At 51.8% G+C, this 25,575-nt stretch overlaps 1 protein-coding gene across 1 annotated transcript in view; it reads left to right on the forward strand.

The window, feature by feature from the left end:
• The window catches only part of CFAP77 (cilia and flagella associated protein 77), a 1,107,248-nt gene that overhangs the window by 678,381 nt on the left and 403,292 nt on the right, over positions 1–25,575 (forward strand). Inside the window, exon 4 of the mRNA XM_069609309.1 lies at positions 22,077–22,182. Within this exon, the coding sequence (XP_069465410.1) occupies positions 22,077–22,182 (106 nt within the window). The remainder of the gene's footprint in view (positions 1–22,076; positions 22,183–25,575) is intronic.

The following is a 25,575-nucleotide window of genomic DNA, read 5'->3' on the forward strand; positions in this document are numbered from 1 at the left end:
GCAGTAGGAGGCGCGTGGGGGTCCCATGGCGGCAGATATGGAAAGTCTCTGAGCCAGGTAGGAGGGGGCGATGTTGGTGAGGCAGCGGTGGTTAATGATGAGGGCTTTGAACTTTATTCTTTCTCTGATGGGGCCAGTGTACCTCTTTTCTTGCTACGGTGATGTGGTCCTGTTTGTTGAGGCCAAGGGCAGCTCGGAGGGCATCGTTTTGTATGGTTTGCAGTTTGTTTAGGTTTTTTCCAGATGTGCCTCCAAGGAGCGCGTTGCAATAATCCAGCATAGAGCCGGCGATAGAGCGAGCAATGGGGAGGTCGTTGTCGGTTCATGATTTCCTCCTTCCAGTGCCTCCCATCGTTCTAATGTAGTGCACTGTTCAAGTAGGCAATCATAGCCCTTAGAAGCTGGAGGAATCGGTCATACAGCACTATAGCAAAGCACGATATGTTATTGTAATTATTATTACACACAGCTGCTGCCAGGGCAAGAGTATTTCCTGAAGGGCACCAGGGCTTAGGAAAAGGAGCAGTGTTGATGCCAGCCCACTGGCCACTGAGATCCTGCTCCTTGATGCCACCTAAACCTCTGAAAGTACTACATTTTATTGTGGTATTTTCGGTCTTTCCATGGGGCGGGAAGGCTCCAGCATACCCCTCCACCCGTCCAACCACCCCCTCACCTTTTCCAATCCTTTTTGTGTCTCTCATATACATATTTTACCTCCAAGATGAAACGGATCGGGATGAAATTTACCACTTTCCATTTTTTGTGGATGAAACCACTGAGTGCACCACATGTGGTAAAAAGTGATGAAAGAGGCAAAGCCCTGTCAGTCTACCTGCACAGTGCAAACTCCATCCTCTCCTTTCCATGGCCAGTAAAAGAAGCAATGGTGTGCTCTTTACATTTTGGGGCAATTGTCCATGCACCAATATTCTGCAGTGAAGGCTACAGAGCTCTCAAGTTCCTTCCCGCCATGCGTCACAGGGACATCCAGTCCTGTTTTATTTTTCTAGGGATCCTGGGACTTGTGGTTTTTCTAAATTTAAAATGGGAAAGAAAAAACGACAAGTCCCATAATACTTTAAAAAACAGGCCTGCAGAAAGTGCGGTATTTTTTATAATTTCTTTTCGATATTTGATCGTCGTGTTGACCGAGATCCAAGGAGCAGAAAGGGGCATTAAATAGAGCATTTTAGTACAGCAACATGAGTGCTGTGTGCATACAAAAGAATGGTCGGCGGACAAGCACAAAATAAAGGGAAACCCCTGAAAAGTGCGGGCAAGCTCAGCTATTATTCTATCCACAGGATTTAGGTCATCCCCCCGAGTGAGAGTCTCCCTGTGCCCATTCATTGTACCCCTGAGTGTGCTGGGCAGGGCGTGGATACGTTGGGGTTATTAGGGTGCAGCACGTATGTGGGTCAATATTAGAAAACACTCTGTACTGTTGGATTGTACATATCTATGTGGCATTATAGCAGAGATTAGAAGCCAGGGCTTCGGGCGCTAGTCTAGGCCAGGTCACCTTTCTTCCCAGGAGTTGTCAGCAGTTCAGATCCACCACCAGCGCACCTTAAAGGAGCGCTCATCAACACCAGATCTCTCCTGGTCCACGCCCTCGATATATCTGACCTCATTACAATGAGCAACCTTGATCTCACAGCCATTAGAGAGACATGGCTGCACGCAGCAGCAAGACCATCTTGCTCCCTCGCCATTCCTGACACCATCTTCCGTAAAGATAGACTGCTCTCCAGAGGAGGCGGTGTAGCCACCCTAGCCAAACGCCACCTGGCCATCAGAGAAGTACCTACCTAACCTAGTTTTCCAATCGGGAGAACTGCTATCCATCAAACTACCCCTTTCCAATACCACTACAGTCACAAGCCACACTATCTACAGACCACCAGGCCCGTTGCGGTCCTTCGAGGAGGACATCGCTTCGCTCCTCTCTAAGTATTCTAAGCCCTCTTCCTGCATCATCCTCATGGGCGACATGAACCTAGGCCTCAACAACCTAACTGATGATACGGCCTCAACCTTGGACAACACTGTTGAAGCCATAGGCTTCTTCAAATGTGTAACATGCCCCACACATGTCACCAGTCGTACGCTTGATTGGCTGGCGGACTTGAGCTGCAATACCCCCGGGTTTGGTGCACATTAGAAATAATAGAACAAACAAACAATACCAACATCAAAACTAAAACCCCATGCCTGTGGTCTGACCATAACGTTTAACATCCCGAAAGATAGCCAAATCAGCGGGAGGCAGATACCTGCACCGTCCAAGAAATGCCAAGAAATGCCTGCAACATCACCCCTGCGAACATGCTCCCCCTACTGCAACCTATACTGAACACCCAGCAATGTATCAATGACCCTAAATCTATGGTGGAAATAAACAACCATACACTCCTCCTAGCTATAGACAAGATTACCCCATTATGGTCACACAAATCCAAACCACACGCCCATTTAAACTCGTGGTACACCCCTAATCTCAAGGCCTTGCGATCACCTAAGCGAGCTGCTGAGGCTACGTGGAAACAATCACCATCAACCATTAATAAAGAACACTTCATCCCCGCAGCCAAAGCTTACAAACAAGCCAAGAGCCATCTCAGGCCCTAGAGAGCTCTTCACCATGCTGCGAGAGCTAGAATCTCCAGTCGCCCCGCCAGAGAGCTGCCACAAAGACACACATGGTGCTCCAACATCCAAAAGGCATTACTGAACAAAATCTGCTTACTCCAAACTAAAATTGAGACAAAAAAAATAAACTATTACTAACAAAGATATCACTACCTACCAGGCCTCCACTACCACAACCCAGTGATCTTTTCAAATTGAACTCAGTCTCGACCGATGAAGTCACTAAAATCACTAAAGGCCTTAAACCACCCAGATGCCAAGGGGACATCTGCCCAGCATCCTTTATCAAAGACTGTGCTGCCGATTCCGCCCCTTTCATCACATCCCTTATTAACAACTTCTTTGCTTCAGGTAACATACCTGACAATATTAAAGATGCCTGGGTCCTACCACGAATAAAAAAGCCTACTCTAGACCCTAATATCCCCACAAACTACCGCCCATTACAAATTCTAGGCAATTCTCCTCTGAACAAGAGAACCAACACCAACCCCAGACACGTGTTTCGGTCTGGTTGGACCTCATCAGTAGGGAGGAGCTGTGCCTCTCTAAGAATAGTGAGCAAGGGGTCCACGTCTGGATTCCCCTAGTAATTTAGGGTGAGACCCAAGTTGAGACCTTTTACTCAAGGGATCAATAGGGAACAAGTGAAATACAATCAGACCCATGCCGCCTTCACCAGTTTCGAGTCCATGGTAGTAAGGTACCGGGATGAGCTCAATTTGTCCAGGATCTCATTCGCAGGGGAAGTGGGTAAAGATCACCTTTCGTTGGGTGGTTCTCCCACAAATCATCAGCACAAAACCTAATCATTCTCTCCAGCATTGGAACCAAAGGTATGGGCTCACCCAGTCACCATTTGACTTTGGGTTCCCTCTCAATGCCAACAGCTCTTCTTCCACTTCCTGCTTCATGCCCTCAAGGGTAGCTCATGGCACCATGTATGGGCTTGAATTCAGCAGGGACATAGCATTGCCTTTGTGCATATTTCGAATCCACCCCCTTTATAATTCCAGGTCTGCTTGAGGATGTGGTTTTAAAAAGGTGTGACACTCGGAGGCGTAAACAGGGTAGGGGCGAGCAAGCAAGGCCCACCCAAAATCTGTAAATGCCCAGTCAGTGGCATTGTGAGGGCATTTATTGATGTTAATGTCACTGCCGCAGGCCCATCTGCATTAGCATCAGACCCCACGTGCTAGACGATCCTGGATGCGCCTCTGGCGGCACTTGCTGCAACTTCGCACCCTGTACATCAGTCTACTGTTCCAGCACTGCCACCCATTTCTCGGTCGTCCGACCCATGAAGCGTGCGTAGTTGAGGCTTTCGCCGCCACTTTCTCTCCCCCTCCTGTACCTTTGGTTGACTCACATCCTAACAGAGCCCTTTCCAACTTCCATTGTTCTATGTCTGACACTCTTGATGAACTTGCCCCTGCAATGAGGATCCGCTTGAAGCCCAAAGCCAAGTACAACTCTTGGTACGACTCATACCTCCTCACCCTTAAACGCAAGTGTAGGGTGGCTGAGAGGAAATGGCTGGCATCTTGTGCACCCTATGACAAACTGGCCTGCCGCCTGCTCCAAAGGCAATACTGACTCTCTGTCCACACCAAAAAGAGAGCTCACATCCAAGCCAGCATCTCTATGGCATATAACAACTTGGCCGATCTCTTTAAAATCTGCAAGGAGCTGGCCAATCCTGCTTCAGTCTCCACCTCTCATCCCTCTCGGGCCCTCTGCATGGCCATGGCTTCACTTTTCATCTCTAAAACCCAGGAAATCCTGTCCTCCCTCTCTTCCTCTCCTCCTTTTTCCTCTACCTCTAGCCGCCTCTCCTCCTCCCTTCTTTTACTTTCCTTTGTTCACTTCTGAAGAGGTTTCTAGACAAGTCTGATCTATGAAAGTCTCGTCAAAGCAGGTTTTTCCCTGTTCATCTAAAATCACCAAGGACCAAATTGACACACTTGCTCCAGCCTTGGCCGACTTCTGCAATCACTCTTTTGCCACTGGAACCTTCCCCTCTCCCTTGTGCACCCTCTTCTTAAGTAACCCCCAGCCGACCCCTCCTGTCCGACTATCGCCCGATCTCCATTACTCCTTTTCTGTGCAAACTCTTGGAAAAGCTGGCCATCTCCCAGCTTAACTTGCACACCAAATCTGTTGGTTGTCTCCATGACCATCAGTCTGGCTTCAGAGTAGCCAGAAGCACGGAAACTGCTCTCCCGAACATCTGTGAAGACATGCTCTCAAACATTGAGACTAACCATCTCTCTGTCCTCATTCTCCTCAATCTCTCTTCTGCTTTTGATACGGTCAACCATGATATCCTGCTCAACTGACTCTGTGATAAACTGGGTATCACTGATCAGGCCCTGACCTGGCTGACCTCCTTTCTCTCTGAACGACCCTCCCAGGTCCAACTTGGGTCCTTCCCCTCCTCCATCTCTCTCTCTACCTGTGGTGTCCCCCAGGGGTCTAATCTTTCTCCTTAGCTGTTCAACCAATACCTGCAACCTCTCGCTCACCGCATAGCTGCTCTCTGCTCCAACTTTAGTGCTATGCGGATGACACTCAGCTTGCTTTCAGGCTCCCCTCAGCCGCCTCTTCTCCCTCTCTCATCCCGGATTGTCTGTCCGCAATCCAGGAGTGGTGTGCCGCCAATGATCTGTGCCATAATGCCAGTAAGACTGAGATTCTCCTCATCGGCACACCTGCTCCCTCCTTTCCTATCACTCTCTGGCCGGCCTCTCTTGGCCTTCTCCCTGCTCCCACCTGTGAGTCTAAATACCTCAGGGTCATCTTCGACTCCACACTCTCCTTCTCTCCTCACACCTCTGATGTCTCAAAGAAATGTAACTACCAGCTGCACCTCCTCAGAGGTATTCCTCCCTTTCTCACTTTCCCCCAAAAGCTCCCTGTCTCCAGAGCTCTGGTTCTCTCTAGGCTGGACTACTGCCACAGCCTCTTTTTAATTCTACCTGCCCCTACTCCCCGTCCTCTACAACTCATCCAGAACAGGACTGCGAGACTTGTCCTTGGCTTCAAGCCAGGGTTCGTATCTCTCCAGCACTGAAATCTCTACATTGGCTGTCAGTGTCAGCAAGGATCGTGTTCAAGACCCTCTGCATCGTCCACAAGGCTTTCTGGGGCCTGGGACCGAAAAACCTCCATCTCTCTCTACCGAAATATCTTCCTACTCGAGCTCTTCGCTCCTCCACCTCCAACTCATTGAGGGTTAGTCGCTTCCCCAAGCAACGACTTGGGGGCAGATCTCTTACTTCGGCTGGTGCCCCCCTCTGGACCATCCTCCCTACCTCTCTGAAACTTGAGCAGAACCATCTCCGGTTCTGTTAGCACCTCAAGACCTTCCTCTTTGCTTCTGCGTTCTCTCCTCCTCTCCCCTGCTGATCTCCCGTCTGTTACACACACTGGTCCCTTGGCAACCCTCTGAACCTGGGCCCAGGTCCCTGCCTGTCCAGCTGCATACCCGCACTGCCTCTCGGCACCCCTGCACTTGTGGTCTGTATCTATAACCCTACCATCCTGTCTCCTGCACTTATCTGACATTTGCTGTCTGCACTCCTAACACTCGCACTTGCCACCCATTGGCTGCACTATTTGTTGTTTTCCTGTTTTCCTTGTACTGCACTTGTCCATCCCCCCGCACACCCTGGCACTTCTCCCCTCCCCTCTCCCCTGCACTTGCACGATCTGATTGTCACTAGGCCAAGTAAGATCGTTGTTTGCGTCCTCCCTCTGTTCCCCCCTCCCTTGCCTTGTCGAACCTTGAAACACTTGTGTATAGGCGCGTTATAAATGCCATATCATATCATATATCATGTACCTTTGCTCTGTCCTGGAGAGAAACTACCAGCCTGCGCTGTGGCCTAGTCATGTATTACTCTGTGGTATTGCTGAAAAGCAGCATAGCTTTCCACTACACCAAGCACATTTTGGATGCTCTGAGATGCTGGTGTCTCCGCCGTAGGCCGCCACTTTGCTACATTGTAACTGATCTCAGGGCCTCTCTAAAAGCATCCAGGTCATGGAGCTCCAGGGAGGGTAAGAGGAATCGCCTCATGTGGTCCCTCCTTGTCTGCAGGAGGAGCATGAGCTCAGCTGGTCCTCTGACCCCAGGCACACATGACCTGTGTTAAGGCACTGTACAGTATGAGCAAGTGATTCCAAGGAGTGATGGAGGCCCTTTAGGGCTGGTCATGGTTCAGGGTTAGCTCTGCGTCATTATCATCATCATCATCATCATCATCATCATCATAGTCATTGCAGGGCACCTATAGGGTCTTACACATGCAGACTCCTCCAAGGATGCCCTGTGGGCGTTCCTCTGCCTCACATTAGAGCTTCACAGGACGGAGGGGTATTTGTTCTGTACTTCCATGTCGGAGGTGATCTTGCCTGACGCGCCAATCATCTGGTCACTTCTCTGGAGGAGACATCCTCACATCCAGCAGTGAAATACACTCCAAAGCCCCTTTTCTGTGCATTTCAGTCCCATTTGGGATGATCGCTGTGGCAATGGCCGATCGCACCAACTCAGGGACCACCTCTGGCAGGAACATCTCACTGTTGCTTGCTGGAATAGACGTATCCTTAAAAAAGGCACCCTTGGACAGCACTCCAGAACCCTCATTCCCCTGGACTGCGCCTCAGAGCCGGTATCTGATTTGTTCTGCCAGTCTGACTACTCATGTTGAGGTGCTCCAGAGATTCTCTCCGTGCTCTCCCCCCACCATCCAGAGATGTACCCCATCCTCCAAACGCACTGCTGTCTTTTTCTTCTCCTAGGTGTCTGCCTTTGCCTCTGACAGTCAAGCGATGTATCGAGGCATTCATTACACCCCTATGTTTGACTCCTCACCTGCCAACCATAACTCAAGCAGGTTCTTCTGCAGATACAGAAAGTCTTTTCTAGGCGTCTCGGTTTCGTTGGGTCTGTTTTCAGAAGTTGGCTCCGATTATATCGTAAATCTGTACAGCCATCATTCAGCTTGGCCCACAGCCTTCCTGGATCCACCATTCAGAAGGCATAGCAGGTGCCAGGCCTGCTGACCTACCCCGATGCACACACCTGTGAGAAAATATCCAAGAAGCAAAGCAGGTTGCCTCAGTCTTTGTCCCACGGTTGCATCAGTGTGTGCTCGTGCCAATTTTCCAAGGGCCTAAATGGCCCCTAGTAGTGGGACCCAAAGACACTACCAGAGGGTCACTATCATGTGCCATGATAGTGTTTCATTCTACTTCCACTGCACCTCAGGCTCCTGTTTTTAATGGATTGTGTCCTGCCACAGATTCTTCAGTTTTAATATACCGATATCCTGCTTGTCGCTTCTAAAAAATGTTTGAGAGCAAACAGAACTGTGTGGTGTCGAGTCAGTGTCCCTCAGCAGTTTCCATTCCCACGCGTGGACGAGATTTTGTCGATAGTATAATGAGCACGCACGGTTGGGGTCTAGGAGCGATTCATGTCATTCTTCGCCTTCACGAAAATGATCGAAGAAGAAACGCCATTGTTCTTCGTTTTCCGACTCCTCGCCCAACAAGAGATCGGTTTGTTTCCCAGATAAGTCTGCCTCAGCATCAGATTGGGAAAATCTCTGTTAAAAAATAATGGACGTCCCCCTCCTAGTCCTTCGAAAGACCCAAAAAAGGCTAACGATCCCACCGCGACCTCAAAAGCCAGCAGGGAATCGTCGAAGGCTCTGACCCACACGCCCAAAAGCCTGGGTCAGAAGGCCGTTGAGATGCCTACTCGAGTAGCGTCAACAGTGTCGACTGCAGGGAGTGCATCAAAGGCAAAGGCTTTGATTTCTTCATTATAGTCATTGACATCAAAGACATCAACGTCGACCTTGGATCCAACTTCGGGCTTTAAGCCACACTCGATGAAGGACTTTTAAAGTCTTTTGGATCTATCTTCAGGGAAGATGAGGAAGATGATGACGTTGTATCCCGAACGTTTTGGCACACCTAACGTCCCTGAAGAGCTAATTTCTGAGGAATCTCGTTTGGAGGAATTGACTACTTGCCAGAAAGAAGCCAGTGGATTGGGCACTTTCCCTGAAGTAGAATTTGCCTCACTTGACATAACTGCTCCTCCAAGTGCTGCATACAGGACAGTTATGAACAGGGTCACTGAGTGTTTGTGTTGAGGACTAAGTTCACGGTGACCTCATAGACATCCTTGATCAAGGCCCTTCCAAAGAACCTGTGCTGCCTTTTCTTTCAGCACTCAAAAACGCCACCCTCGAGAACTAGAAAATGTCATACACCGCTCCTGCTTTTAATAAGGAGTTGGCGAGGTAGACTATGATCTATGGATGGGTCCGACTTTGCAGTTGTTCTAAACTTCATGGAGCTCATTGTGGATGGCCAGAACCAGCAGGATACGTGATGGACAAGAGTCCAAGCTGTCATTTCAGAGCCCACAGGCTGCATATCTTCTTACCCCAGACAGGTCAGAGGGTTGCAGGAGAACCATTCCAGGCCGGTGTTACCTGACTTTCCAAGGGCCCTCTTACTTGTGACCCTTCTGAAACCACGGTTTGTTCACTGCACCTCTGAGACCATGGCACAACCTCCCAGTCTGAGATGCTCCCCACTGGGTGTGGGCGGCTCCTTGCCAATGTAGGGTGGTGGGGCCAGGTTGGGGTCAGGGCTCTGCCAAAGCGTGACTGGAAGGACTGCAGGGTGCTTAGATCTTTGTAGCCATCATGCGCTTGGTCTGGCCCACTTTCTCTGCTGCGTTGGAGGCCTTGGCAAGGGCCCCTGTTTCAGGCAACCGTCCCAGGATTGAGCCTCGGGCTCGTTTGTAGGGCTGTGGATTCCTTGAATGATTCAATCTTATTTCTGATGCCACGGTTCCCCTTGATCTGGGATCGCTCCGGCCTTGTGCCTTGAATCTACTGGGAGGCCACACCAATGGCAGTAGGCGCTATGCAAGTGCCATATAACATAAGGTATTGAGGGTTCTCGGGTATGTCATTCAATACTCTCCTGTTGGTCATTATAGCTTGAGGCTTTCAGCGGCAGCAGCCCATGGCTTAGAGTTGCCCCACCCATTCGAGGTCCGGTGGTAACAGTCTTTCGGGTACACCGTCCGGGGGCACACGCATACTGTCTCTGAGAGTGAGTGGGTAAATGCGCCATGTGGGCACACCTCTCTCCCTCGTGCTGAAAGTACCCTGAGCCCCCATGTTTTGAGGATAAGGGGTAAACCAGCAGCCCAGGAGTAGGGGCGGACTTGCCGTCTTTATGCCACCTTGGCACAGGGTGTAGAGGTGGTGCAGCACCTGCTCCTGCTAAGAGCGGAGAGGATGACCTGGGTAATGGGGATGCCACCTCGGTTTGGGGAAAATGTCAAAGGTCCTATCAAGAGCTGGCTGGGCTGAATGAGTGCCATCCTTTGCCCCCGGGTCGGTTGATCTTAGGCTAGAGGGACCAAGACTGTGATTTCCCCTTGTGAGGAGGTGTCATGGGATATTGGAGAGGCTCTGGGAAATGCCCTCGTGCCGCCCCCTGGTAGCTGGCCACAGACCCCCTGGGGCCCTACGGAGGCAGCTTCAATGAGACTGTTTCCTGTTTGTTCCTGACCGCTTCTGTGTGGGGCAGAGAGAGAGCGAGCCCCATGCAGCCTGCCTGCAGGTTTATCAACGCTGCAAGAGGAAGACACGTGCCTTCGACCCCCCATGTCTCTGCTCCAGGCCGAAAGGGGCATCCTGGAGCAGGCCAATGACTAAGCCACTCAAGATAGTCTATCATAGTAAATGGGGCCACTTGAGACTGGCAGAAGGTCTTTTAGTGGAGTACTGCATTAGTGCTGAATAGCCCTATGGGGTTCCCTTTGCGCGTTTTGCCCTCTCTGTCAAACAGAGACACCAGGCACTTGACACACGCAATGCCAACATCGCAGGGGGCGGGGGTCTGCAACCTGTGGCCCCCCAGATGTGTTGCACTATGACTCTGTGATCCCTTGCTATTGGCTAGCCTGGCTTGGGCTGGTGGGAGATGTGGTCCAAACCATCTAGCGAGCCAAAGGTTGTGGACCTCCGACATAACAAGTCAGTACTCCCTAGAAACAGGCACCCAAAGCAACACGGCATGCGCACGAAGACTCGGCTCGTGGCAGGCAAGGAGGCGGGTACAGAAATACTAAAAGGGGTCTGGGGCACTCAGAAATCCAACTGATGCGCCACACTCTCTGCAACCACAATTGCTGTGTCACGGATACTATCTGTGCGAAGTCCACATGTAGGAGAAGTGATGGCGGGCACTAGGACCCTGGCAACTGTGGTGAGGCTGTGAAAGGTAACTGACAAGCCCCTGAAATGACGGCCTGTCACCGTGTTCCCAGAGCTGAGTCTCAGATGCCAGGTATGGTTTAAGGGGTTTCACTGACCTTCTCATAAAAACTAAATAGAATGTGCCAGGATGGTGCCAGCACTCAGTAGACCTTGTGCCAGAATGAGGGTGTCTAAGCACCCGGATGCAATGGGAGGGAAGGAGCAGTCTCTCTAAACACGGGGCCAGCTGAACAGGGCCCACCTCTCTTGCTCCAAAGGGAGTCTGTCACGGACATGTTCAGCCATTCCAAGTTTCGGAAACCAAGCCAACACAATCCAGGACAGATGACTGGTGCAAATGAAGTCTTCAAAGAGTTCCTCCAAGCCCAGCAAATGAGAGAGGCAAATGCAATGGACCCCTCCTCAAGGAGGATACTGTTGCTCCTTCTGGGGTACGACTCATGGGGTCCACCGACCCTGGCTCGGGTGTGTTTTTCTCAGCCATGGGGCCACAGCTCTTGGTAAGCCAAGAGCTGTGGGTACCTCTACTTGCTGCCTCCTTGGGGGTGATTCTCCTTTCTCCTCTCCACATCAAACGTTTCCTCTTACCTGTTGACCCTCCTCCTACTTCCACCACTCTCCTCCTTTGTTACCTTCCAAATAGGTTTTCTATCCTCCAACATATTTCTCTCTTCCTCTGTCCAGATGGTACTGCGTGATTTCATCTCCAAGAAATTCCCTCTGTATCTGCACCCAGGCAATTCTTGACTCTGGAATGAGCCAGAGCCTTGCTCCTACCCCGCACAACTATTACTCTCCTCATCGAACACTACAGACCTGGCAGAATGAAAGGCAACTGCGAGCACAACCTTCCTCCAACCCAATCCCTCCCTCCTGTCTGCACCATACTTCCGTCTCCTTTCTGGTCTCCGCCGTCGCGCACTCCTTGCGCAGGGTCTCCAGGAAAGGAATTTGCTGTACTACTGCCAGCTCTCCCAAGGCTTGAAATGTACTAACTGGGCTGACTACCTTTGAAGGGATGCCATCCCCTCTTGTGTGGTACTTTTGGCTTTTGCTTCCACCTGTGTAGTATGGACTGACCTCATCTGTGATTAGGCCCTATGCTTGATGTTATGTGGGTTGTGTCTGGCGAGGCCTGAGATTGTATTGGGCGCCGCCGCCATTTTGGACTCTAGTTTCGGTCCGCAGGGCCCCTGCTTTCAGGGGTTTGTTTTTGCTGCCCTCTATATCTAGTAGGCCAATGTAAATGCTATACTATGCTTCTATTGGCTGGGGGAGCTGAACAGCCATCACCTCTAATTGATATATGAAGTGTAACCTATTGTAATGGGGAGATTGCATGGTGCCTCCTTGTATTCCTAATCTATCTACGCAATGTGCAATAGGCATTTTCTGAGTGTGCTCTTGTGCGAGTGTGTGTGTGCATTACAGGGGAGCTGGCGTATATGGGGAGTGTGTGGGGGTGCAGGCACACTACCCTTCGAAGTGTATTGTACACGCTTACTCCGATTCCGAGTGTGTGGTCTGTGTGTATTCGATGTGCATGTGCCTATCCCTACCTTATACTTGATGTTCGATGGTGTGCATGGATGTGCACGCGGCATTGCAAGGCAGATATTCTGCCGCTAGAACCTGCTGCAGAGGTCATCTGGAGTTTGGTTATTGTTTGTGCCCAGGCATATGCCAAGCATACCCCCTCTACACTTTCTCACATTCTGAGCCTATTGTGCTTACCTGTATTACGCGCATCTTTAGTGCATGTGCTGGGTGTGCACGCACTGGCAAAGAGGCTGTGTGGTGGTGTCTGTGTTTGCGTGGGGTTGGTGTACATGTCTTAATTCAGAGAATATTGCATGTGCGTTATAGTATGTTAAAGGGTCTTATAACGCGCACCGCTGCCACCTGCGTGGGTTTCTTGGCGCTCTGTGTGCACATTTCGAGCATAATGGCCAGGTGCACAGGTATCGTGCGTGCGGGACCGACCTACACATTCCCAATTAGCTCGTGTTTCCCTGTTGCTCTTTTTTGTAATGTTGACAGTGTGCCCCAGTTTCAAGCCAGGACTAGGTGTGATGAAAATCCGAAGAAGCCAAGCCTACATTTGCTGTTGAAAGCATGATTTTGGTGGGGGAGGGGTTTGCAGGGCCTATGGAAAAGCAAATGCAAAAACAGAGGCATTATAGCAGATTGTTGTTGGTATCTGATCCCAGCTATCTACTCCTCACTCCCACTACTGAATGTTCCATCCTACTCCTCCTTTTCCTCGCTGACAGGCAAAAGCGCTTTGACCCATCATCTATTGGCGTGTGTTCAGATGGGGCCGGCCCATTCCCCAGCCAAACCTGTTGACCGTTCAGCATTATGTTGAATTGCAGTTGGGAGCGTATCACACATCCCCAGCACTTCTGGCAGAGTTCAGCTCTGGGCACAGCTTGCGCTACCAAAAGGTGAGCCAAGGGTGTGTATAGAGTCTTTGGCTCTGGCTTAGTCTGCGAGCAGCTCAATATGATTTTGAGGGATGTCAGCTAGAGCCCATGCGGCCTGCAGCCACTCTCCCATTCTGTTCTCAAGCCGCTGAGTAGGGCGTGTGGGCTCTCCGCTAGTGCTGGGCAATGCTGCAGGGCTGCCCCAAGCGAGGCCAGGTAACTGCTGCCCCATGGCAGCAGGCCACAGAGAGGGGCAGCACCATCCCCCATGAGCACAGCTCCCCTCTCTCATTCACCAGCAAGGAGACACGCAGTCTCCACGCTGCTAAGTGCAAGAAGGGTGGGCTGTGAAAGTACACCTCACCCTTCCACAATAACAAATGGGTGCTAAGCACCTTGGGGAAGCAAGGTCAGCCAGGCAGGAGAACAACAAAGGGGAGCCCCCCCCCAGCGGCTCAGACAGTCGGCAGCAAGCTGGCCTGGGGGCTGGCTTCACAGCCCCCACAAATAAACTACAAAGACCCAGGGGCAGCCCTGGGTCCCATATAAGCGCAGAAAAATACAGCTTGTTTGTGGACCCTGCACGGGGACCCAAACAACTTGAGAGTTTGCTGTGTACTCAGCGTCTCTCGCCTTTTCTTTTCCGCAAATCCTCCCACCCTAGAAAAAGGGAGAAGAGCAACGGAAGGGAAATCAGGACACTGTACGGTGCCTACAACAAGTCGTGGGACAAAGAAGGCGGCACGGACCTGAGGGGGTAACCTCAGGACCCGGTGCCCAAAAGTAATATATGATTACTGATATGCAAATATTGTTTATGTTCCATAACCATATCTGTAACCATAAAAACCTACGGCTTTTTTATTGCCAACACTTGAACAAAGGTTGTGGTGTAATAATTATGGCGGGGGAGGGGGTCTATCAGACACACACCCACACCCCAACACAACAAATGCAAGGTTGCCTGCATATGGGTCCAGCAGTTAACAGGAGGCCTGCACCCACTCTCCCATTCTGCTCTGCAAGCAGAGACCTGCACCCGCCCCCCTATTCTGTTTTCCGAGCAGTTGAGTAGGGTGTGTGGGCTCTCCGCTAGTGCACGGGAGGCCGGCGCCCACTCTCCCATTCTTCCCTGCAAGCAGAGACCTGCACCCGCCCCCCTATTCTGTTTTCCGAGCAGTTGAGTAGGGTGTGTGGGCTCTCCGCTAGTGCACGGGAGGCCGGCGCCCACTCTCCCATTCTGCTCTGCAAGCAGAGACCTGCACCCGCCCCCCTATTCTGTTTTCCGAGCAGTTGAGTAGGGTGTGTGGGCTCTCCTCTAGTGCACGGGAGGCCTGCGCCCACTCTCCCATTCTGCTCTGCAAGCAGAGACCTGCACCCGCCCCCCTATTCTGTTTTCCGAGCAGTTGAGTAGGGTGTGTGGGCTCTCCGCTAGTGCACGGGAGGCCGGCGCCCACTCTCCCATTTTGCTCTGCAAGCAGAGACCTGCACCCGCCCCCCTATTCTGTTTTCCGAGCAGTTGAGTAGGGTGTGTGGGCTCTCCGCTAGTGCACGGGAGGCCGGCGCCCACTCTCCCATTCTGCTCTGCAAGCAGAGACCTGCACCCGCCCCCCTATTCTGTTTTCCGAGCAGTTGAGTAGGGTGTGTGGGCTCTCCGCTAGTGCACGGGAGGCCGGCGCCCGGGCGGGAGCGGGCATATGGACCGGCACCCGCTTGATGGCTTTTAATTGTCTTTTATGAAACATGCCACCTCCTGCAGGACGCCCATTCTGACACAGCCGCGTGGGCTCTGCTGCATGGCACAGCTGGCATCGTTAGGAAAGCACGGAGCAGTCTAATGAAGTAATGAGAGCCACTGTGGGGGGTACGTGTGCAGGGGTGGGGGGATACGAGAGGCGTCAACATCTGTAGCTACATCTGATACTCCACTCTGCCACCAGGGGGTGTAGGTATGTATGGAGATTTATCTGGTGCCAACTCAGCCAGCTAGCGGCAGAGTACTGTACTACCGAGAGGCGGGACCAGGCCATACCCGGTGCTGAGTTCCTTACCCTGAGCCCAGGGCAACCCCCCCAACCCCCTGGAGGGCTTTATTGCTATGCATCCTGGCAGGCTCACTGGGGTGCTAATAGGTATTTTTAAGTTGAGAAACAGAACAGTTTTCTCAGACATCCCTTGGTCCGACCTGGTTGCAGAGTACCCCTGCTATTTAACCTCACTCTCTAGTTTTGGTATGATATGGGGTGCTTCAGCGACACCTATTAGCCAAACCTATTGTACTGGAGAGCAGCCAGGAGAGGGGTGACATGTGACAAGGGACACCAGGCTTGTGGTGTTTGGTTATTTACCCACCCATTCACAGCCTATGCCCATGCTAATCCCTTTGGTCATTCCACCCACTTCCTGCCCCTGCACGCTCAAAACGTCCTCCTGGGATCTCTTTGAGCAAGCGCTATCGAGCAGTAACATTAAACGTTGGAGTTAATGGCTCAATTGCAGTGTAATTGCGCCACAGGTGTAATACAATCTCTTAGCCCAGCGTTTCCCCCCCCCCACCTGATTTATATCTCGTCCTTGCACTAAAGTCATGTGTAAAACAGTCATTTAATTTTTTATTTGAATTTATGTTTAGCGCTGGCCCTACCCAGAGGATCTCGGAGCGCCTTGCAGGGTTCAATTATTGAAAAGATGGGAGTTGAAAAAAGTAGTTACAAAATGTTTTGAGGGTAGGATAGGAAGATTAGGATAGACAAGCGATCTCTGTGGAGGCGGGCAGGATTGTGTGGGGAAACAGGTGTGCTCTGAGGCTCTTTCTGAAAGTGGTGATGGAGGATGCGGTGCGTATGTGGTGAGGCACGGTGTTCCCTGCCCTGGGTGCCCCTCGCTTTTGTGTGCATGTGACTTTGCAGAGTGGAGTGTGCAGAAGGTGTTGGCCGGCTTGTCTGGTGTTTGTATAGATGATGGGTTTGAGTTTGTCATGAAGGTCAGAGGGAGTTGTCAGGTGGAGGTCTTGGACTACAATGCAGAGTCCTTTGAAGACAATTCTCTGGGTCCGGGGAGCCACTGGAGCTGGGCGAGAGCGGTGGTGATGTGTGAACGTTTGGGTAGGTGGAGGATGAGTATGGCTGCAGCGTTTTGTATGGCGTACAGGGGGCAAGGGTGATGTTTGGGAGTCCAATGAGGAGAGTATACTCATAGTCCAGCTTAGAGAGAACCAGTGCTTGGACTGCGGTGCAGGAGTCATCAGGAGGTACGATGTGTCTGATTTTGCGTAGGAGGTGTATTTGTAGATTGCAAGTTTTAGAGACACGGGCTATGGGGTGTATGAAGGAAAGGTGGGGGTCGATGGTGAAGCCAAGGGATTTAACATGTTTTGAGAGGGATATGTGTGGGTAATTCATGGCGAGTTCTTATGACCAGGAGGTGAGGCCGGGGTTGGGTCTTTGGGGGTAAATGAGGATGTATTCTGTGTAGGAAGGGTTGAGTTTGAGGAAGTGGGTGGCCATCCAGTTGGTGATGGTGGAGAGAGACTTTTGAGGGTGTGGAGTTGTGAAGGCGATGCCATTTGGAAGTATATTTGTGTGTCATGTACATTGTGTTTGCTATGGATCTCGCCAAAGGGATTCAACATATAGGTGGAAGAGGAGTGGAGCTTGGGAGGAGTCTTGCAGGACCCTATACTTGACAGGGGTGGGGTCTGACTGATGAGGGGACATGGAGACAAAGTGTGTCCTGTCCGTGAGAAAGAAGGTGAACCAGTCAAGTACGGTGCCAGAGAGATTCATCCGGTGGGCTAGGATGTCTAGTAGAATGCTGTGGTTGATGGTGTCGAAGGCTGAGGATCGGTCGAGGAGTGCGAGTCGTGCTGCGTGTGCTTTGTCTGTAATGCTGTGGAGGTCATCGAGGGTGTGAAGAGTAAAGGTGGGGTGTCCTTGACAAAGCTCAGAGTTTGGCCTTGTGTATAGGTATTACGCTTTTGCCAGGCACTGATGTCATGTGCCTAGGTAATCACACCATTTTCAAACGGTTGCCACCTTATGGCAAGGTATTACACTGTGGCAGTGCCCGACACATGCCTATCTCATGCCTAAACAAAAGCCAGAACTGTTGGTTTTGCCCGGATCTTAATGGGGAATACTGCCTGAAAATATCTCCAATATTCAGCACGCCCAGGAAATGGAGGAAACACGTACATAAGTTCTCCTAGTCTGTTTTCCTGCAGTAAAGGGAAAAGCTGGTGCTGACCTTTGCATTATGTGAAATTGTACAGTAGTGCAAGATGAGGACGAAAATGCCCCCAAAAAAGAATGCATGCAAATGTATTGAAATACTGCATGCAGAATGTTCCATAACTGCATTCTTTACTGGGGTACAGTCTGTATTCTTGCACTCAAGCAGTTCAACTCAGATTACCATTGGCTGTAATTGTAATTACTGATGGCAGTAATCTGGGCCGAAAAACTACCACACCTCTGAGGAAAACCCACATGTAACATAATGGATATCATTTACAATTTAAAATGTTCTGTTAACCATCTATTTATAACGTCAATGGGATGTCTCATTGCACATGAGAGATACAATTTCACGGCTTTCTGCAGTCAGTTAAATTTAGCACGTTTTCTTGGTAGGCTTGTCCCCACACGCAGCTAAGGACCATCTCCTCTCTCTGCTAGAGGCCCACCCCCACCCCAACCATGAGGCCCATCCCCACCACGAGACCCATCCCCACCACGAGGCCCATTCCCACCACGAGGCCCATTCCCACCACAAGGCCCACCCCCACCACAAGGCCCACCCCCACCATAAGGCCCATCCCAACCATGAGTCATATAGTTGCCTGACAGCTCTTCTCTGCTTCCAGGTCCTCCCCCACTCTGAAGCTCATTTCTGACCCCAAAGCCCTCTCTAGCTCATAACTCACTGTCATCCTGCGGTTCATTCCTGCCAAAGGGCCCATTCCTGACCCAAAGCCTATTCCAGCGCTGTGACCCATCTGCTGCCCACCAATGCCTCCAGTCACATCCCCACTTTGAAGTCCATCCGCACTCTGATGCCATACTGCACCAGGGCCTTCCCTGACCTGGATTGACCCCAGCCCGAGTCTCCATCTCCAACTCTAGGCCCATATCCAACAGAGGCCCATCACTGACCGGAGACCCATCCCCTCCCCAAGGTCCATTCCCAATCCAAGGCCTCACAGTGCCCCGAGTCCTCTCCCTGCCCACAGTCCTATCCCTGCTCTAATGCCTTTCCCCACCCTGAGGCCCATGTCCACCGCAATGCCCATCACCACTGTCCATCCAGCGTGATAAGACAAATTGACGAGTTCCCAAGAGGAGTAGCTTGCGTCATAGTACAACGCACCCTCATCAGGTAGACTTCTAGGCGCTGCCCGAGCTGGGGCAGAACTCCTGGTGGCTTGCATTGAGAGGGGGGGGGGTGTATAAACCTGCTCCTTGTCCCCTCTGCTCCCATTGGCCCGAGCTGGGGCAGAACTCCTGGGTGACTTGCATTGGGAGGGGGGAGGGGTGTATAAACCTGCTCCTTGTCCCCTCTGCTCCCATTGGCCCGAGCTGGGGCAGAACTCCTGGGTGACTTGCATTGGGAGGGGGAGGGGTGTATAAACCTGCTCCTTGTCCCCACTGCTCCCATTGGCCCGAGCTGGGGCAGAACTCCTGGGTGACTTGCATTGCGAGGGGGGAGGGGTGTATAAACCTGCTCCTTGTCCCCTCTGCTCCCATTGGCCCGAGCTGGGGCAGAACTCCTGGGTGACTTCCATTGGGAGGGGGGAGGGGTGTATAAACCTGCTCCTTGTCCCCACTGCTCCCATTGGCCCGGGCTAGGGCAGAACTCCTGGGTGACTTGCATTTCTAGGGGTGTATAAACCTGCTCCTTGTCCCCACTGCTCCCATTGGCCCGAGCTGGGGCAGAACTCCTTGGTGACTTGCATTGGGAGGGGGAGGGGTGTATAAACCTGCTCCTTGTCCCCACTGCTCCCATTGGCCCGAGCTGGGGCAGAACTCCTGGGTGACTTGCATTGGGAGGGGGGAGGGGTGTATAAACCTGCTCCTTGTCCCCTCTGCTCCCATTGGCCCGAGCTGGGGCAGAACTCCTGGGTGACTTGCATTGGGAGGGGGGAGGGGTGTATAAACCTGCTCCTTGTCCCCTCTGCTCCCATTGGCCTGAGCTGGGGCAGAACTCTTGGGTGACTTGCATTGGGAGGGGTTTCAAAAAAGGTAGCAGGCGCTCCTCTCCAGAAAGAACATGGCATGATAACCTGTTCTGAGGTGAGTTTGCGGCACATGCTTTTTGCTCACTGTGCCTTTCACAGATAGGAAATATCCATTTGCATATCAGTATTTGTCCCCGCCCACATGGGCAGTCCAGCACCGAAATGCAATGGCAATTCCTCTCTGAACAAGAGTACCACCAGCAACCCCATACACGTGTTTCAGCCTTGTTGGGCCTCATCAGTGAGGTGGAGCTGTGCCTCTCTGAGCACAGTGAGCAGGGAGTCCACGTCTGGTTGCCCCCAGGTAACTCGGGATGACCAACCCCAAGTTCCTTTCAAATATTTCAAAAAAGGTATCCGGCGCTCCTCTCCAGAAAGAACAAGGCATGATAACCTGCTCTGAGATGAGAGTTTGCAGCACACGCTTTTTGCTAACTGTACCTTTCACAGATGGGAAATAGCCATTTGCATATCAGTCTTTGTCCCGCCCTCATGGGTGACTTGCATTGGGAGGGGTGTATAAACCTGCTCCTTGTCCCCACTGCTCCCATTGGCCCGAGCTGGGGCAGAACTCCTGGGTGACTTGCATTGGGAGGGGGGAGGGGTGTATAAACCTGCTCCTTGTCCCCTCTGCTCCCATTGGCCAGGGGTAGGGCAGAACTCCTGGGTGACTTGCATTTCTAGGGGTGTATAAGCCTGTTCGTTGTCCCCGCTGCTCCCATTGGCCCGAGCTGGGGCAGAACTCCTGGGTGACTTGCATTGGGAGGGGGGGGGGGTGTATAAACCTGCTCCTTGTCCCCACTGCTCCCATTGGCCCGGGCTAGGGCAGAACTCCTGGGTGACTTGCATTTCTAGGGGTGGTATAAGCCTGCTCGTTGTCCCCGCTGCTCCCATTGGCCCGAGCTGGGGCAGAACTCCTGGGTGACTTGCATTGGGAGGGGGGGGTGTATAAACCTGCTCCTTGTCCCCACTGCTCCCATTGGCCCGGGTTAGGGCAGAACTCCTGGGTGACTTGCATTTCTAGGGGTGGTATAAGCCTGCTCGTTGTCCCCGCTGCTCCCATTGGCCCGAGCTGGGGCAGAACTCCTGGGTGACTTGCATTGGGAGGGGGGGGGTGTATAAACCTGCTCCTTGTCCCCACTGCTCCCATTGGCCCGGGCTAGGGCAGAACTCCTGGGTGACTTGCATTTCTAGGGGTGGTATATAAGCCTGCTCGTTGTCCCCGCTGCTCCCATTGGCCTGAGCTGGGGCAGAACTCCTGGGTGACTTGCATTGGGAGGGGGGGGGGTGTATAAACCTGCTCCTTGTCCCCACTGCTCCCATTGGCCTGAGCTGGGGCAGAACTCCTGGGTGACTTGCATTGGGAGGGGGGAGGGGTGTATAAACCTGCTCCTTGTCCCCTCTGCTCCCATTCGTCAGGGGTAGGGCAGAACTCCTGCGTGACTTGCATTTCTAGGGGTGTATAAACCTGCTCGTTGTCCCCGCTGCTCACAGGGGCCCGAGCTGGGGCAGAACTCCTGGGTGACTTTCATTGGGAGGGGGGGGGGTGTATAAACCTGCTCCTTGTCCCCACTGCTCCCATTGGCCCGGGCTAGGGCAGAACTCCTGGGTGACTTGCATTTCTAGGGGTGGTATAAGCCTGCTCGTTGTCCCCGCTGCTCCCATTGGCCTGAGCTGGGGCAGAACTCCTGGGTGACTTGCATTGGGAGGGGGGAGGGGTGTATAAACCTGCTCCTTGTCCCCACTGCTCCCATTGGCCTGAGCTGGGGCAGAACTCCTGGGTGACTTGCATTGGGAGGGGGGAGGGGTGTATAAACCTGCTCCTTGTCCCCTCTGCTCCCATTGGTCAGGGGTAGGGCAGAACTCCTGCGTGACTTGCATTTCTAGGGGTGTATAAACCTGCTCGTTGTCCCCGCTGCTCCCATTGGCCTGAGCTGGGGCAGAACTCCTGGGTGACTTGCATTGAGGGGGGGTGGTGTATAAACCTGCTCCTTGTTCCCTCTGCTCCGATGGGCCCGAGCTGGGGCAGAACTCCTGGGTGACTTGCATTGGGAGGGGGGGCGGGGGTGTATAAACCTGCTCCTTGTCCCCACTGCTCCCATTGGCCCGGGCTAGGGCAGAACTCCTGGGTGACTTGCATTTCTAGGGGTGGTATAAGCCTGCTCGTTGTCCCCGCTGCTCCCATTGGCCCGAGCTGGGGCAGAACTCCTGGGTGACTTGCATTGGGAGGGGGAGGGGGTGTATAAACCTGCTCCTTTTCCCCGCCGCTCCCATTGGCCCTTCCTGACGGGCGGGTTCATTCCCCAGCCGCAGAGGGACTCGCCCGAGGCAGGAGGGATGGGAGTGTAGGCCCCCACTTGGCCTCCCTTTGCAGTGTCATGCGTTCAGTGATGGACCTCTGCCTGCGCTCTCCTAAGACCCTGCCATCATTTTTTACAGGCCTTCCACCCCGATGTACGACGTTATCGAGCACCGGTTCCAGGACGGATGGTTGCAGGAGCAGCGGCTGCTCGACAAGGCGCGCCAGGCCGTGCAGAAGGAGAAGGTGAGATGACGAATGAGTGAAGCCCGCTGGGCGGTCCAAGCCAGGCAATAACGTCACCCAACGCAATGCTGATTATTCACCTCTGCGGGGGTGGAGGAGCTCCTGGTGCTCCTAATTGTAATTTGACAGTGTGTGGGGGGTGGGGGAGATACGTTCGCACTGCAACGTAAATGGCTCCCCTGCAAGGCAAAAGGCATCAGGCAGGTGTGTGCGCAGCCTTTTCCCCTGCACTTATGCACTCTGCCTGCCATGCTAGGCAGCCTTTTCTTTTAATTGTTAGTGTGGATTTATGGCAAGTGGTACTCAACAATTATAATTAAACGCTGCCCGGGCAGCGTTTCATTTTCATTGTGAACACTACTTACCTTGCGTACATTATTAAGCAGTGTTCACAATTACAAATAAACGCTGTCCGACATGCACGCATGTCAGGCAGCGTTTAATTGTAATTGTACATGCTGCCTGCTATCCAGGCATGGTTGGCAGCGTGTACAATTTTATTTATTTGGATTTGTAAAGCACACTAACAGCCCAAGGGCATGGAGGCGCTGTTGCATGAAATTCTCTTAGTAGCAGGAAGTTGTCTTAGTTACATTGACGTTAATTGCTCCTCGTTACATTGAGCTTGCATACAGAAAAAATCCTCTCACAAGAGGTTGACCTGAATCCCTATGGGGTCTGCCTGCCTTATGCTGGTGCATAAAGTTGGACGGAGCCCATAGAGATCTCCGGCATTCGCGCCGGAATCAAAATCCATGCCAGCGCAAATACTGGAACATTTATATGGCGGAGAGGAAGGAAGGTGGCCGGAAACCCAAGTTGCTTTCTGCCCTTTTTCTCCGCTCTACAAATGACTAAGAATGAGGCGTTGAGTGAATGAAGCCCTACTCAAAGCTTTCGCATCTTCCATTCATGTTATGCCACGATGCAAAAGGAGCTTCTGAGTCTGCCAGGTGTCTTGCTTGCATAGTGCCTTGCTACACTAAGGCCATTTCAAAAGGGAGTGTTGCCCATCATGCCCAAAGTAACAGGAATACGGAGTGCTCCTGTCCCCCCCCCCCCCAGCCCCCACTGCTTCACTTCAGTCCCCCTCCTCAGGGACGTCATTTCACCAAAATGCCTGGGGTAGCGTCAGTGACATCCCACAACTCTTGACCTCTGACATCACAGGAAGTGATGTCATTCGACCCCACCCCGAAGTGATATCACCGGAAGCGATGGAACGCAACCTTTCACCCCTTAACAAAACAGATAGTGGCATCACATAGTACACTATGAAAAATATGGTTGCAATATCACTGTAATGTGATATACCTTTCATGCAAGAATGAATTACCATATGTATCGTTAATATCACCGTGTATAGGCCGATATTACCAAATGACTGTGAATGGAAGCAGATGTACAAAGCCAAATGATAATGATGTGTTATTATATAGCACTTACCCGTGAGCGCTTTATATAGAACAAATATTCATACAATATCACCCAACCTGTGTTGGTACTCATTTATCAACTTCAGAAGGATGAGTTGGCCTTGCCTGAATTCTTACCTGCGGATCACACACACATTGCAGCAGCAAGCGCTCAACCCCCTCTTCTATCTTACTGGTTATAGTAAAATGAGCAATTACATGTCTGAATGTTCTCAAAGTCAGAAAGCAAATTACACTCTGCAATGGATGCCATTGAACTGGTAGCTGAGATTTAACAGCAGGCCAGTTGATCTGCAGGTCTGGTGCAAAGTTGGCCACATGTCAAGCCTGCGTGGATCTACTTTCCAGGCTTCAGAGGTTGGCAAAATACATACCATTGGGAGGGTTCATAACTGTGTATTAAATCATTTAGAGTAGCGCAGGGAAAGCAGCGCACTCACACAGCATCCCTTGCTCTGGGCACTCGTTACCTCATACATGCAAACAAACATCCTGAACAGCATGCCAGGGAGATAGGAAAGACAGACACATTACAACAAGGCATTCATCTGGCACAATGAAATCAAGGGCCACTTGATGACCTATGGTCAAACATTTCTACACTGTACACAAGCTTTTAGGCACAAGGATTTTGTCAAGTGACCGAGGACACCGAGATGGAATGTCTTGTGATGATCGCAACCGAGACAGTGGCAGAAAAAAATGCTATTACTGCAACTTGCGAAAAGCAAAACACATAGGACCTGATTCGTAGAAGCATTTTATAATGGTAAATTCCTTTTTCACTGCATGTGTGGATTTCCCCTTAAAGACAAGAGACAGAACACAGTTGTGGACCTTGTGTTTGCACAATTGGATAACAATTTCCCGGTTCAGATTTGCACTTACTGATAAGTATCTTCTGGCATTTGTGTTGTGTTTTCAAATTGAAAGGTAGAGTGTTGAGAGCCTTGGTAAGGGTTGCATACGGTGTTCCTGTAATAAAACACATGTGTTTGTGTAGAATTAATACTATGGTTGGCCCCATCCTCCTATGCCAAGGAATCCCTGTGGAGGCTGCCAAGCATAGACCTGGGTACCGTTGGGGTTTGGAGATTCTGGCATCAGTGGAAGACAGAAAGCAGAGGTCTACCTGCGAGGCCACTCGTGCTACAGAGCCAAGGCTCACCCGAGCAGGAAAACGGGGCACCCGCAACCCACATACATGCATGGTGCCAGGAGGGGGCTGGACACTGAAACAAGAAGCCGCGCAAGCGCCAGGACATTTGGCATCATTAGTGAGCTCAGGGATGCACAAGAGCTACAACACCTGGGAATGATGATGTGGGGGTGAAACCAAGAGTGGCCAAGGCAACCCTGCCCAAAACCTTGATCCACAGCCAATCGTGTGTGTTATTGCGGCATTTAGGGCAGCGGAGCAGTCCACACGGAGATAGGGGGGTTTCAGGGACTTGGGGTGGCAGTCCAGTGGGAGCAAAGGCTCGACGCTCAGTCCCTGGCACAAGTCAGACAGTAAGGAGACTGGGGGCCACAGTCCAGAGTCTAGCAAAGGCCCAGTCGCCTCAAATGAAACACAACCTTTGGCTGACGTGCCAGGGGCTATAACCCGGATCCTGGCAGAAGCTAGAACCTGGCAGACCATTGTTTCTGGCCTGCCAGGGGCTATAACCCGGATCCTGGCAGAAGCTAGAAGCTGGCAGACCATTGTTTCTAGCGTACCAGGGGCTATAACCCAATCCCTGGCAGAAGCTAGTAGCTGGCAGACCATTGTTTCTAGCCTACCAGGGGCTATAACCCAATCCCTGGCAGGAGCTAGTAGCTGGCAGACCATTGTTTCTGGTCGGTTGGGGGCTATAACCCAATCCCTGGCAGAAGCTAGTAGCTGGCAGACCATTGTTTCTGGCCAACCAGGGGCTAAAACCCAAATCCTGGCAGAAGCTAGTAGCTGGCAGACCAT

The sequence above is a fragment of the Ambystoma mexicanum genome, chromosome 8, assembly GCF_040938575.1.
Source record: "Ambystoma mexicanum isolate Mex_15411 chromosome 8, UKY_AmexF1_1, whole genome shotgun sequence".
NCBI classification, from domain to species: domain Eukaryota; kingdom Metazoa; phylum Chordata; class Amphibia; order Caudata; family Ambystomatidae; genus Ambystoma; species Ambystoma mexicanum.